The sequence below is a fragment of the Manis pentadactyla genome, chromosome 15, assembly GCF_030020395.1.
Source record: "Manis pentadactyla isolate mManPen7 chromosome 15, mManPen7.hap1, whole genome shotgun sequence".
NCBI lineage: Eukaryota > Metazoa > Chordata > Mammalia > Pholidota > Manidae > Manis > Manis pentadactyla.
The window spans coordinates 56,360,508-56,377,306 of record NC_080033.1 but is presented as its reverse complement, the minus strand read 5'-3'; the positions used below and the strand labels follow the sequence as shown (position 1 = coordinate 56,377,306).

The window sequence follows — 16,799 nt, the reverse complement described above, 5'->3', positions numbered from 1 at the left end:
ATTGAGAGGAGACTGCTGAGGAGGATTTCTTTGGAGAGAGCTACTGGGAAGGATGAGGCCTACCCCTAACCTGCCAATGATAAAAAGACAACCTGATTTAAAAATGGCAAAAGCTTAATAGAAATTTCTCCAAGGAAGACACATAAATGGTCAATAAGCACAAGTCAGGCTGCTAACATCATTAGCCATTAGGGAAATGTAAATCAAAACGACAATAAGATTTTACTTTACTCCCACTAGGAAGGCTAGGATTTAAAAAACAAGGACAAGTATTGGCCAGAGTGAACATCAACTTGAATTTTCATAGACTGCAGATGGGAATATAGAATGGGTACAGCTACTTTGGAAAACAGTCTGGCACTACCCCAAAAGATTAGACATAGGGTTACCATATGATCCAGCAATTCCACTCCTAGGTATATACCCAAGAAAAATAAAAACATGTCCACACAAAAACTTGTATATGAATGTCCATAGCAGCATTGTTCAGAATAGCCAAAATGTGGAAGTAAAAAAATTTCCATTAACTGGTAAACAAATCAGCAAAATATAATATATCCATGTAATGCTATGCTGTTTGGCATTAAAAGGAATGATGTACTGCCTCATGCTATAGTATGGATGAATCTTAAAAACATCATGCTAGTGAAAAATCAACTACAAAAGACCATACACTGGAAAAGGATTAAAGATGACAGCATGAGAGGAGAGACAGAGGCTTCCTCCTAAAACCATATACAATTAGAAAATATAGTTGGTGCAACTAATCCTGATAGGGCAACAGGAAAGAGGATGGCGCCAGACTGCATACACCTGGAGAAAAGAGCAGACCTCACTGAACAGGGTAACATACCAGATATGTGGCTCGGCGGGACCCGAGCCCTTCCCCCACCCCAGCTCATGGCAGGAGAAAGAGAAACTGAGCAGGGAGGGAGTGGAAGGCTTGGGACTAGTGAATACCTAGCTCCAGAGATCTGCGCTGGGAGCACAAACCTACATTTCATGGTGCTTTCATCATACTCTTCTGATTATGGAGTTGGAAAGCTGGGATAGGTGGAGTTCCTGAGGAGACTGGGATTCCGGTCACTTGTGGAAAGCAGGCATCCATATCCGGCTGCTCTGGGACAAAAGCTTATACCTGTGTGCTCGGCCCACTGGCTCAGGCAGTGGAGACAGGCACAGGAGCCGGGAGGCGGGGAACAGCTCTTTCCTCCCCACAGGCACCAGTACCGCTCCCCTGTGACCCCCGACATTGCTACAGGGGCTGAAAGCTCCAGAATAGAGCTTCTGGACACTAGAGGGCGCCATATACAAATATGAAACGCCAAAGAAACATGGTCCAGAGTAAAATTATTAATACAACTCCCGAGAAAGATTTAAATGATATGGACCTCGTGACTCTTCCTGAAAGGGAGTTCAAAATAAAAATCATCAACATTCTAATGGAGGTATGGGAAGACATCCAAGAACTCAGGAATGAATTCAGGTAGGAGATCCAATCGTTGAAGAGCACGAAGGAGGGTATTAAAAGCAGGCTGGATACAGTGGAGGAGACGATAAATGAAACAAACTAGAGAAGAGGAATACAAAGAAGCTGAGGCAGAGAGAGAAAAAAAGATCTCTAAGAATGAAGGAATATTGAGAGAACTGTGTGACCAATCTAAACGGAACAATATTCACATTATAGGGATACCAGAAGAAGAAGAGAGAGAGAGAAAGGGATAGAAAGAGTCTTTGAGGAGGTAGCTGCTGAAAACTTCCCCACTCTGGGGAAGGACATAGTCTCTCAGGCCATGGAGATCCACAGATCTCCCAACACAAGGGACCCAAGGAAGACAACACCAAGACACATAGTAATTAAAATGGGAAAGATCAAGGATAAGGACAGGCTGTTAAAAGCAGTCAGAGACAGAAATAAGATCACATACAAAGGAAAGTCCATCAGGCTAACATCAGACTTCTCAGCAGAAACCTTACAGGACAGAAGGGAGTGGCATGATGTATTTAATGCCATAAAGCAGAAGGGCCTGGAACCAAGTTACTTTACCCGGGAAGATTATCATTTAAATTTGAAGGAGGAATTAAACAATTTCCAGATAAGCAAAAGCTGAGAGAATTTACCTCCCACAAACCATCTCTACAGTCTATTTTGGAGGGACTACTATAGATGGAAGTGTTCCTAAGGTTGACTAGCTGTCACCAGAGGAAAGAAAACCACAGTAAAGAAAGTAGAACAGCTAATAACTAAGCAAATGCAAAATTAAACTAACTATCCCCAAAGTCAATCAAGGGAGAGACAAAAAGTACAGAATATCTACCTAATATATAAAGAATGGAGGAGGAAGAAAAAGGAGGAGAAATAGAAAAGAACCTTTAGATTGTATTTGTAACAGCATACTAAGTGAGCTAAGTTATACTCTTAGATACTAAGGAAATTAACCTTGAACCTTTGGTAATCACGAATCTAAAGCCTGCAATGGCAATAAGTATATACCTATCGATAATCACCCTAAATGTAAATGGACTGAATGCACCAATCAAAAGACATAGAGTCACTGAATGGATAAAAAAACAAGAACCATCTATATGCTGCTTACAAGAGACTCACCACAAACCCAAAGACATGCACAGACTAAAAGTCCAGGGATGGAAAAAGATATTTCATGCAAACAACAGGGAGAAAAAAGCAGGTGTTGCAGTACTAGTATCAGACAAAATAGAGATAAAGAAGAACATTACATAATGATAAAGGGCTCAGTCAAACAAGAGGATATAACAATTATAAATATATATGTACCCAACACAGGAGTGCCAGCATATGTGAAACAAATACTAACAGAACTAAAGGAGGAAATAGAATGCAATGCATTCATTTTAGGAGACTTCAACACACCATTCACACCAAAGGATAGACCCAAGAGACATAAAATAAGTAAGGACACAGAGGCATTGAACAACACACTAGAACAGATGGACCTAACAGACATCTATAGAACTCTACATCCAAAAGCAACAGGATACATATTCTTCTCAAGTGCACATGGAACATTTTCCAGAATAGACCACATACTAGGCTACAAAAAGAGCCTCAGTAAATTCAAAAAGATTGAAATTCTACCAACCAACTTTTCAGACCACAAAGGTATAAAACTAGAACTAAATTGTACAAAGAAAGCAAAAAGGCCCACAAACACATGGAGGCTTAACAACATGCTTCTAAATAGTCAATGGATCAACGACCAAATTAAAATGGAGATCCAGCAATATATGGAAATAAATGAAAACAACAACACAAAGCCCCAACTACTGTGGGACGCAGCGAAAGCAGTCTTAAGAGGAAAGTATATAGCAATCCAGGCATATTTAAAGAAGGAAGAACAATCCCAAATGAATGGTCTAACACACCACAATTATCGACATTGGAAAAAGAAGAACAAATGAGGCCTAAAGTCAGCAGAAGGAGGGACTTAATAAAGATCAGAGAAGAAATAAATCAAATTGAGAAGAATGAAATGATAGAAAAAAATCAATGAAACCAAGAGCTGGTTATTTGAGAAAATAAACTAAATAGATAAGCCTCTAGCCAGACTTATTAAGAGAAAAAGAGAATCAACACACATCAACAGAATCAGAAACAAGAAAGGAAACATCATGACGGACCCCACAGAAATACAAAGAATTATTAGAGATTACTATGAAAACCTATATGCTAACAAGCTGGAAAACCTAGAAGAAATGGACAACTCCCTAGAAAAATACAACCTTCCAAGACTGACCAAGGAAGAAACACAAAATCTAAACAAACCAATTACCAGCAAAGAAATCGAAGTGGTAATCAAAAAACTACCCAAGAACAAAACCCCCAGGCCAGATGGATTTACCTCAGAATTTTATCAGACATACAGAGAAGATACAATACCCATTCTCCTTAAAGTTTTCCAAAAATAGAAGAGGAGGGAATACTCCCAAACTCATTCTATGAAGCCAACATCACTCTAATACCAAAACCAGGCAAAGACCCCACTAAAAAAGAAAATTACAGACCAATATCCCTGATGAACGTAGATGCAAAAATATTCAACAAAATATTAGCAAACCGAATTCAAAAATACATCAAAAGGATCATACACCATGACCAAGTGGGATTCATCCCAGGGATGCAAGGATGGTACAACATTCGAAATCCATCAACATCATCTACCACATCAAAAAAAAGAAGGACAAAAACCACATGATCATCTCCATAGATGCTGAAAAAGTATTCGACAAAATTCAATGTCCATTCATGATAAAAACTCTAAACAAAATGGGTATAGAGGGCAAGTACCTCAACATAATAAAGGCCATATATTATAAACCCACAGCCAACATCATACTTAACAGCGAGAAGCTGAAAGCTCTTCCTGTGAGATCAGGAACAAGACAGGGATGCCCACTCTCCCCACTGTTATTCAACATAGTACTGGAGGTCCTAGCCATGGCAATTAGACAAAACAAAGAAATACAAGGAATCCAAATTAGTAAAGAAGTTAAACTGTCACTATTTGCAGATGACACGATATTGTACATAAAAAACCCTAAAGACTCCACTCCAAAACTACTAGAACTGATATCGGAATACAGCAAGGTTGCAGGATACAAAATTAACACACAGAAATCTGTGGCTTTCCTATACACTAACAATGAACTAATAGAAAGAGAAATCAGGAAAACAATTCCATTCACAATTGCATCAAAAAGAATAAAATACCTAGGACAAAACCTAACCAAGGAAGTGAAAGACCTATACCCTGAAAACTCTTAAGAGAAATTAAAGAGGACACTAACAAATGGAAACTGATCCCATGCTTTTGGCTAGGAAGAATTAATATCGTCAAAATGGCCATCCTGCCCAAAGCAATATATAGATTTGAAGCAATCCCTATCAAATTACCAATAGCATTCTTCAACGAACTGGAACAAATAGTTCAAAAATCCATATGGAAACACCAAAGACCACGAATAGCCAAAGCAATCCTGAGAAGGAAGAATAAAGTGGGGGGGATCTCGCTCCCCAACTTCAAGCTCTACTACAAAGCCACAAAAATCAAGACAGTTTGGTACTGGCACAAGAACAGAGCCACAGACCAGTGGAACAGAATACAAACTCCAGACATTAACCCAAACATATATGGTCAAATAATATACGATAAAGGAGCCATGGATATACAATGGGGAAATGACAGTCTCTTCAACAGATGGTGCTGGCAAAACTGGACAGCTACATGTAAGAAAATGAAACTGAATCACTGTCTAACCCCATACACAAAAGTCAATTCAAAATGGATCAAAGACCTGAATGTAAGTCATGAAACCATAAAACTCTTAGAAAAAAACATAGGCAAAAATCTCTTGGACATAAACATTAGCGACTTCTTCATGAACATATCTCCCCGGGCAAGGAAAACAAAAGCAAAAATGAACAAGTGGGACTACATCAAGCTGAAAAGCTTCTGTACAGCAAAGGACACCATCAATAGAACAAAATGGTATCCTACAGTATGGGAGAATATATTCATAAATGACAGGTCTGATAAAGGGTTGACATCCAAAATATATAAAGAGCTCACATACCTCAACAAGCACAAAGCAAATATTCCAATTAAAAAATGGGCAGAGCTGCTGAACACACAGTTCTCCAAAGAAGAAATTCAGATGGCCAACAGACATATGAAAAGATGCTCCACATCGCTAGTCATCAGAGAAATGCAAATTAAAACCACAATGAGATATCACCTCACACCAGTAAGGATCGCCACCATCCAAAAGACAAACAACAACAATATTGGCAAGGTTGTGGTGAAAGGGGAACCCTCCTACACTGCTGGTGGGAATGTAAATTAGTTCAACCATTGTGGAAAGCAGTATGGAGGTTCCTCAAAAAGCTCAAAATAGAAAAACCATTTGACCCAGGAATTCCACTTCTAGGAATTTATCCTAAGAATGCAGCAGCCCAATTTGAAAAAGACAGATGCACCCCTATGTTTATCACAACTCTATTTACAATAGCCAAGAAATGGAAGTAACCTAAGTGTCCATCAGTAGATGAATGGATAAAGAAGATGTGATACATACACACAATGGAATATTATTCAGCCATAAGAAGAAAACAAATCCTACCATTTGCAACAACATGGATGGAGCTAGAGGGTATTATTCTCAGTGAAATAAGCCAGGCAGAGAAAGACAAGTACCAAATGATTTCACTCATATGTGGAGTATAAGAACACAGAAAAACTGAAGGAACAAAACAGCAGTAGAATCACAGAACCCAAGAATGGACTAACAGTTACCAAAGGGAAAGGGACTGGGGAGGATGGGTGGGAAGGGAGGGATAAGGGTGGGAAAAAGAAAGGGGGTATTATGATTAGCATGTATAATGTGGGAGTGGGCATGGGGAGTGATGTGCAACACAGTACAGCATCTTACTAGGCTGATGGACAGTGACTGTGAAGGGGTTTGTGGGGGGGACTTAGTGAAGGGGGGAGTCTAGTAAACATAATGTTCTTCATGTAATTGTAGATTAATGATAACAAAATGAATTTTTTTTTAATTTCAAAAAAAAAAACCGACCATACATTGTATGATTCCATTTATATGAAATGTCCAGAAAAGGCAAATCTATGGAGGCAGAACATTGATTAGTGGTTGCCTAGGGCTGGAAGCAAAGTGGGGAGACAGAAGAGTGACAACTAATTATGGGGCCTTTCAAGGGAACAATAATATTCTAAAATTAGATGTGGTAATGGTTGCACCACCCTGTGAATGTACTAAAAAGGTTGAACTAAACACTAAGTATGTGAATTGTGTGATATGTGAATTATATCTCAGTAAATCTGTTAAACAGAAAAGAAAATGGGAGAGAGAAAGAGAAAATCAGAGCTGGAAATGTTCCCAAATGCCTCTCTAAAATTAAATGCCCTCTTTCACCCTCTTGTTACCCAGTGCATTGCTGGATTAATTCAGCCATCCCAGATGTTTTCCTTATTTCCTGCCTTTGAGCTGTGCTCTATAATTTAGTATTAGCAAAAAGTTAATAAAGACAACACATCCTTTGTTGCTAAATTTTACAGTGTTTACCATTTTCCTCCAACATACACATTTCCTCTGTTTTCCCACTGCAGCTGAGCTGCCAAAACCTTGTAGAGAGAATAATTACCCCTCTGCACCCCTTCCTGCTTTCACGACAGTTCCAATCCTTGTGTATAATCAACTGTCTACAGAAAACTAATGTTTTGCTTGCCTCTCCAGGAAGGTTTTTAATTCACCAAACTGTGCACAGAATTAGGAGGTTCCCCTAATTCTTTTTGGGGCAAGAATACCAGAAACGGCATGATTCATTATTTCTGGATCTTTCCATTTTCTTAGAGGCTAATTTACTTGCCAGAAAGAAGCTATTTTGCTTTCTTCTTCTTCTAAAAGCAATTTATTGACTTCCAAGGAACACTATGGGTGGGTGGGGGGTTGTACCAAAGTTTAGTCAAAATTAGTCCTACCGCTGACACTACTTTCAAGTCTGACATTCCACACCCCACCACTTAACATTTTTTCAACAACCTGTTAAGGTGAGATGTGCCAAAGATAATCTTTCTGAAAGTTAATTGGGCCTTGTTCCCTAATTCAGAACATTTGCTTTCTAGACTGCTTTATATAATTTGTCTTTCTATAATCTGAAAAGTCCTTGCTATGAATGCACAGAAAAGGATATCAGGAAATTTATTTTTATATGTCTTTGAGGCATTAAAAAAAAAGCATTATATTCACTAAGTCATCATGTCATGCTTTATCTGTAAGCAATTAATTCTGTATTTGTATGCCAGATCAGATAAATACCTATAAATACCTGTAAAGGGTATTCTGGGTTTTTTAAATAATGAATTAAATAAAAAGGTAGTAAACATCTCACTTTAGTAAAAAGTGAGTACTGTGCTGATGAAAGCAATTGAAGACACAAATAAATAGAAATCTATCCCATGCTCATGGATAAGAAGAATTAATATTGCCAAAATGATCATTCTGCCCAAAGCAATTTACAGACTCAATGCAATCCCTATCAAAATACCAATGGCACTTTTCAATGAACTAGAGCAAATAATCCTAAAATTTATATGGAGCCGCAAAAGACCCCAAAATCTTGAGAAAGAAGAACAAAGCTGGGGGTATTTTACTCCCTGACTTCAAGTTATACTACAAAGCTACAGTAATCAAAACAGTATGGTACGGGCACAAGAACAGACACACAGGTCAATGGAACACAGTAGATAGCTCAGAACTAAACCCACACATATATGGTCAATTAATATGTGAAAAAAAAGCCACGAATAAACAATGGAGAAAAGATAGCCTCTTCAATAACTGATGTTGGGAAAACTGGACAGCTACACGCAAGAGAATGAAACTGGATTACTCTCTAACTCCATACACAAAAGTAAACTTGAAGTGGATTAAAGGCCTCAATATAAGGCATGAAACCATAAAACTCTTAGAAGAAAATATAGGCAAAAATATCTTAAACATAAATATGAATAGTTCTTTTCTGGACACATATCTCCAGGCAGGGGAAACAAAAGCAAAAATAAACAAGTACAACTCCATCAAACTAAAAAGCTCTGTATAAGGAAACCATCAACAAAACCAACCTGTGGTATAGCAGAATATATTTGTAAATGATATATCCAAAATATATAAAGAATTCATATGCCTCAACAACAAAACCACAAATAACCCAATTAAAAAATGGACAGAGGACTTGAACAGACATTTTTCCAAAGAAGAAATACAGATGAAAAGATGCTCCACATTGCCAGTCATCAGGGAAATGCAAATCAAAACCACAATGAGATATCACCTCACACCAACTAGAATGGCCACTATCCAAAATACAAGAAATGACAAGTATTGGAGAGAATGTGGAGAAAACAGAACCCTCCTACACTGTTGGTAAGAATATAAATTAGTGCACCCACTGTGGAAAACAGTATGGAGGTTCCTCAAAAAACTAAAAATAGAAACACATGACCCAGTACTTCCACTCCTAGGAATTTATCCAAAGAAAACAAAAATCTCTGATTTAAAAAGATATATGCACCCCTATGTTTACTGTTACATTTACAATAGCCAAGATACGAAAGCAACCAGTGTCCATCAATAGATGAATGGATAAAGAAGATGTGATACACATATATGATAGAATATTATTCAGCAATAAAAAATGAAAGAAATCCTGCCATTTTCTACAACATGGATAGACTCAGAAGGTATTATGCTAAGTGAAATAAGCCAGGCAGAGAAAGACAAATACCATGTGGTTTCCCTTATTTGTGGAATCTAAAAACAAAATAAAATAAAACAAAATGAATAAAACAGCAATAGACTCAAAGACACTGCAAAGTGACTGGTGGTTGCCATGGCAGAGGGTTTCCGGTGGGTAAGTGAAATAGGTGAAGGGGATAAAAAGGCACAAAATCAAAATCATAATATAAATTACTCACAGAGATGAAAGTACAGCATGGAGAATATAGTCAATAGTTCTGCAACATCTTTCTATGTTGACAAATAGTAACTATACTAGTAAGGGTGAGGATTTAACAATATACATAAATATTGAATCACTATGTTGTATACTTGAAAACAATATAATATTGCATATCAACTATACCTCAACAAAAAAAAATTGTCTGGAATATGCAAATCTATAGAAATAGGAAGTAGATTAGAGGCTATCTAGGGCTGGAGGTATGGGAGGATGGAAGGAATGTTGGTGGAGGGCTTTGGGAATGGTATAGAGTTTCTTTTTGGGAAATGAAATGTCCTAAAATTGATTGTGATGATGGCTGCAAAAACCTGTGAACATACTAAAAAGCTATTGATATGCACACTTTAATGGGAGAATTGTATAGTATGTGAATTATATCTTATAAAGTAAAAAACAAAAGATTATCCTAAATGTCCATCAACTGATGAACAGATAAACAAAATGTGCCATAGTCACACAATGGAATAGTACTTAGCAATAAAAAAGGACAAGATACTGATTTAAGCAACAACCTAGATGAACCTCAGAAACATTATGCTAAGAGAGAGAAGCCAGTCACAAAAGAACACATATTGCATGATTCCCTCATACCAAATATTCACAAAAGGTAAATCCATGGAAATAGAAAGTAGACTTGTGGTTGCCTAGGGCTAGGGGTGGGAATAGGAAGTGACTATAAATAGTCACAAGAGATCTTTTGGTGTAACTGAAATATTCTAAAACTGTATTGTGGTGATGGTTTTACAACTATGTAAATTTACTAAAAATCATTTAACTTGTACACTTAAAACATTATTTTATGATCTGCAAAGTATGCCTCAATAAAGCTGTTTTATTTTTTTAAAAAAAGATTTACTCTAAAAATGTTTTTAAAGAGGCAAATAACCCAATTTTTTGAATGGGCAAAATATATGAACAGGCAATTTAGAGAAGAGAAAATATGAATGAACCAAAACCACAAAAGATGCTCAACCATGCCAGTAATGAGAAGACTTATTAACTGCTAATTAAAGCCACAGTGAACCTCATGGACTGGCAAAAACTCCCTGGGAATAATGCAAATGTATATCAGTAGAAGAATAAACAAATGAATGGTGACCGTTATGTAATGGGATGACATCTAGCAGTGAAAAATGAATGTGTTAAAGCTACATATATAATATAATGCTATTTAAATTTAAAGTCACACACAACAATACTATAAAACAGCTTAAGGAATAATAAATACAAATTCAGTATAGTGGTGCCCTTTGTGTGAAAAGCAAGTGAAGTGTGATCAGAGATGGGTAGACAGAGGATTTCAACTGAATTGGTAATGTTTAATTTCTTAAGCTGGGTGCAAGAGTGTTGTACTCTTCATATTTTTTTGTATGTTTGAACTATTTCTTAATAAACTGACAAAATATACTCTAAAATGTTTAATTTATTGCCACTGAAAAGAAACAAGAAATGTGGAATATAGATTTTTTAAATTATTGAGATATAAATCACATGCCATAAAATTCACTCTCTTTAAATGTACAATTCAGTGGCTTTTAGTAAATTTACAAGGTTGTATAACCATCACCACTAATTCCAGAACATCTTCCTTACCTCAAAAAAGGAACCCCATACTCACAGCAGCCACTTCCCATTTCCCACCCCAACCCCTAGCGACCACTAATTTGCCTATTCTGAACATTTCATATACTAGATGGAATCATACAATGTGTGGTCTTTGGTGTCTGGCTTCTTTTAAAAATTTGAAATTATAGTTTTTTAAATGTTTATCCATGTTGTGGCATGTATCCATATTTCATTCCCTTTTAAGGCTCAAAAATATTCCATTATTTGGATATATCACATTTGTTTATCCATTCATCAGCTGATAGACATTTGGGTTATTTCTATATTTGGGTTTTCATGAAAAATGCTGCTATGAACATTTGTGTACAGGTTTTTGTGTGAATGTGTTTTCATTTCTCTTGGGTATATACCTAAGAGTGGAACTTCCACTAATAATAACTCTATCTTTAACTTTTTGAGGAACTACCAAACTATTTTCCAAAGTGGCTGTACTGTTTTACATGGTATTTAATTTTGAAAGCTATTTACCAGTGTATATAGTTTTCATGGTAAATTACTATTATAAATTTATCAAAATAAACTTCTTTGAAGAACATTAACCCAACTCCATCTGGCCCTAACACAAAGGATTTCATTTTTGTCTAAAATATATATATTTCATATATTTTAAAAGATTGTAATCATACAGAATATACAGTTTATAATTTTTTTTCATTTTCATTATATATTTAAGTAGTCATTTACAGGATTCATTTATTAAGACTTCTTTATGACAGTGATTACTATCAAAAGTTATAAAGCAGATTCAATATTATCATACACTTTGGGGAAGCCTCTAGTATTGCAAATACCTCTGTCAATTTCTTCAAAAGACATGGTTTCATCAGCGGCATGTGCCAGTTAGAGAATCTAAACTGTTTAACATTCAGAGTAAATGATGAAATTGACAGTTTTAAGATGTATTGGTTTTTTCACTAACAGCTTATAGTTTCCAGTTTCAAAGTGAAAAGATTTTGACAGTTTGGAATTTAAGATTAGTCATTCCAATTCCTGAAATAGCAGTTAAAAAGGAAAAATTATTTTTAAAAACTAAGTATAAATATTAGCTAAAAACATTAGATTCTTGACTCCAACCTTAAATACATCCTCAATACATCTAGTAAGTTCTTCTTCTGTCACCAAAATGGTCCCTGGTACCATGTCACTCTCTGGAATCTCTAGAGAACAAAAAACAAAATTATCCACACTCAGCACCTCAGCGACAAGAAGAAACTGGACCTAAGGAAAAAAGTTTTACTAGAAAGTTTGGTAAGTTACAACTAAAATCTGACATGGTTACAGTTGTACAAGATGGCACCATTCAAGTATATTTCATGGAATCTATGATGTCTTTGGTTGTAAACATTCATTGTTATTTTATGTATCACTAACAAAGAAATAAACACTGCCGAGTAACCTATGAAACATTATGGCTCAGAATTCTAACTAAATTTATTGAATGAAAAATTGGGAATTAGATTAAGTTAAAATGGCAGAGTCAACGGTTATACCGAGGTGATTGGTACAAAGGAATCCATGACACTATTCTCAATAGATATATTTGAAAATTTCCCTTTAAAAAGTTTCAAAACACAGTTTTTAAGTATTAAAAGAGTTCTTTTAGACTTATTTAGACATATTTTTATTATATATCATTCTTTATGTAAACTAAATAATTGGGATAAATGAGATAAGAAATGATTAAAACTTGACATGAAGTGTCCAACTCTTCTGAAACATTTTAACTCCATTATTGATATCCACATCTGGCCACAATATATTGTCCTCTGTGCCACCAAGAGTTCAGGGAGCAATGTGACATTTCTTAAGAGTCCACCATTCTATATTGTTTTCATAATTTTTTTCTAAGTCATTGACATCCATTCTACAAGTTCTAATGTCCATTTACAGGCACAGACAACACCATGACTGCTACCTGGATAACAACGATCGTAAGATGCATTTTGACATCACGTTAAAATGTGAAACAGATTTTGAAAATAAAAAGTTTTTAAGTATGAAAAAAAATGTGCATCTTGGAATAGAGAAAACATGGAAATTCATCATAATTGCCACACAATCCTAAAAATGTGATACAACATGAAAAAAAAGAAAAGAAAGAAAGCTTATACTTTAGATTGCTTCTCCAGTGGCAATGATGGGGCTATATAAGAGGAGTCATATTCCTCCCTACTCCTTTTTATTATCAGTAGATTGTATACGCAAAACATGTAGCTGCTGTTACAAATGGCACAAAGATAAAGCAAATGTGGCCAAATGTTAACAGTTGGTCAATCTTCATCAAGTGGATAGGATGGTTCAATGTACTCTTCCTGGAACTTTGGTGAAGTGGATTTTTCAAAATAAAAAGTTGGGGGGAAGACAGCTAAAAACACCAAAATACCACAGATACAAGTCATTTAAATCTGAAACACTGAAGAAGACCCAACAACCAGACTTCTTCCTTTACCTGCTGTATTTAAACACTGATGAAGAGGAGCTAATAGGGGCTGAAGTAAATACTTTGCAGCCAGTTGTGGATGTTCACTTGACATAGTTATAAAGGTAGTGGTGGCAACTCTCTGAAATTGTCGTGCTGTCAATTTATCTTGAAAGTGAAATAAATCTAGAATCTAAAAGAAAAAGTACATGAAGTAAATGCCAGACTTTTGCAACGAGTGTTACATTAACTAAGAAGAGGAAGCATTAATTTCTTTAAACGAAAAAATTAACTCACTGCAGTAACATCGATTCAACAGAATTTTTTTAAATTTAATAACACAATTTCAAAGGTTTTGAGAACTGAAGAGGCTATATTTTTATTCAATAATTTTATCAAGTTTATAAAATACTTGCTCACTGTAGAAAATCTGGAAAATAAAGTTTCAAAAAAGAAAATTAAATCTTCCCAAATCACTATAAACATTTGTGGTGTATTTTTTTCCAATGTATTTCTGTATAATTCTTTTTTCCTTTTAATTGAGACCATACTTAATACTAACAGTCTTGTGTATTGCTGAAATTTTCTCATATTATTATAAATTCCTCAAAAATGTTATATTCCACTGTATATAAGAATTTATTAAATTATTCACTAATATCCAGACATTCAGCTTTTTCACCAAATTCTGCTATTATAAATAGCACCACCAAATGAAATTACTGGGTCAAGGTATATAAATATATTTAAGGTATGAAGAACGTGTCATGTCTGAACTACCCCAGACAACAATCTATTTTATTCTCAAAGATAAACATAGTAGATCTCCAGCAGCTATGAGTAGATTTACCCCAATATAAGCAACAAACAGAAAAGTGCATTTCTGTTTCTGACTTAAAAATTGACTTTTGCACTTTTTTGCAGACGGGAGAATCTTCTGTCCAAAAACTGTATGTAACCTCTAACACTGCCAGAGAGGGACTCAGCAAGCCTGAACCCTGTGCCTTGATTTCATCATTTTGTCAAGTACCAAAACTACAGCTACTTGTTTCAGAAAATATTTACTCATCATGCAAATGCTAACTTTGTCCTATAAGAAAAATACTATATTCTTTTTCAATATAAGTTGTTATATTATGATATTTTGTTCTCATTTCTGTCCACCCATGAGAACCCTGAAAATCAGCATAATAAACTGAATTCTTGGGCGTGTACTGAAAAAGGGTGTCTTACATCTAAATGCATGGGGAGTATTGATTAAGAAAACTCCCTCTCTATTTTTCACCAGTAGGATTAGCAAAGATAGAAAACTTTTGTAACTTTCTTTAGGCAAAGGTGTGGAAGTACCTAAACAGTATCAATCAAAAACTTAACTGCATATACCCTTTGAACTGGTAATTTCAATTCTAGGAATTTTTCCTATGGTAATATTTGCATGTGTACAAGATTTATAGTTATTAACTGTAGCATGCTTTGTAAAAGCAAAAGAATGGAGACAACTCAAATCAATGCATTGATAAGAAGCCTCCTTAAATAAATTGTGGTACATTAACACAGTGAAATATTATGTAACAATGAAAAAGAATGGGGCAACTCTACATGAAATGATCTCCAAGGTATGTTAAGTTAAAAAAGCAAAATGAAGAACAGCATATGTAGCATGTTATCATTTGGATAAAATACTATAATGAATATAACATACACATATGTATAATTATACATATGTAATAACCAGTCTCTTCCATAGGGTTGTTTGGGTTTTTTTTGAACATGCAATATTTTCATTTTAGACATGCAAGGAAAGCTATTTCAAGATCTCCTAATTTAAAGCAAACAGCTGTATACAGATAAAAGAAGCAACATCTTGTTATAGCTCAGCACACAGCATCCAAAGCAAACAGGCATGAGACAATGCATATTTTTTGCAGCATTAAAACCAGATGAACATATTTCAGGGCAGGGAGAAGGGTAAAAGAGAAAATGGAAATGAAAGACTAATGTTTCCCAATGCTTTCAATGTATAATGCTAAATTTCTCTTTGATAGCCCCCATCCAGATGCTTCAAATGTAATGCCATACACGGAGAAAGACAAGTACCAAATGATTTCACTCATTTGTGGAGTATAACAACAAAGCAAAACTGAAAGAACAAAACAGTAGCAGACTCACAGACTCCAAGAAGGGACTAGCAGTTACCAAGAGGAAGGGGTTGGGGAAGGTGGTGGGAGGGAGGGAGAAGGGGATTAAGGGGCATTATAATTTGCACTCACAATACAGGTAGGTCACAGGGAAGGCAGTATAGCATGGAGAATACAAGTAGTAACTCTACAGCATCTTACTACGCTGATGGACAGTGATTGCAATGGGGTGGGAGGGGGACTTGATAATACGGGTAAAAGTTGAAACCATAATGTTGCTCATGTGAAACCTTCATAAGATACCTTACATTAGATACATAAGATACATTAGATACATTAGATACATAAAATACCTTAATTTTTAAAAAATGTAATGCCATAAGCAAGAATGATAAGAATAGAAATAACTATCTGCAGACCTGCCTAATACATAATTTTCATAGATCTTCTTTCAATGGTAAACCAATTTCAGCAACTTTTGAATTTATTGTTTAATGATAGTTACTCAAGTCAAGCTTTTAAACTCTCTAGATATAAACAATAAATTATTTGGTACTTCTATTTTTATAATAAAATATGTTGCATGTTTTAGTAAAAGCATACACAATAATGATCAATAGTAAACATTTCAATATTCAGAAATATAAAAACCAGTTAACAAATACTTGTATTTAAATTAAGACTTATAAAACCATAACTAGTAAAATATTACTATTTAAACTTTTTGGAATTTTAACTATATAAACTCAGTATTAATACTTTGAAAAGGTTGCTTACTATTGAGCAATAGATACTGAAAAGACTTCTGATATAGCTAATAGTTCTTAAAGAGACTTTGATATTACATAGCACAAATGTGATTGAATAAATGTGGCATTACCATAAAAAGAAAACAAATCCTACCATTCACAACATGGATGAAGCTAGAGGGTATTATGCTCTGTGAAATAAGCCAGGCGGAAAAAGACAAGTACAAATGATTTCACTCATTTGTGGTGTATAACAAAGCAAAACTGAAAGAACAAAATAGCAGCAGACTCAC

General features: G+C 35.2%; 1 protein-coding gene across 7 annotated transcripts in view; it reads right to left on the bottom strand.

Annotated features, from left to right (window-relative positions):
- TANGO6 (transport and golgi organization 6 homolog) overlaps positions 1–16,799 on the bottom strand; it is a 233,101-nt gene that overhangs the window by 199,106 nt on the left and 17,196 nt on the right. For all 7 annotated transcript variants that reach the window (XR_005027224.2, XR_008994011.1, XR_008994010.1 and 4 more), the window contains exons 6-7: positions 13,650–13,812; positions 12,275–12,357 (exon numbers count right to left, since the gene is read on the bottom strand). Coding sequence is in view for 3 of the 7 variants with exons in the window: in XM_057492814.1 (XP_057348797.1) it covers positions 12,275–12,357; positions 13,650–13,812 (246 nt within the window). In the remaining 4 variants the exon portion in view is untranslated. The remainder of the gene's footprint in view (positions 1–12,274; positions 12,358–13,649; positions 13,813–16,799) is intronic.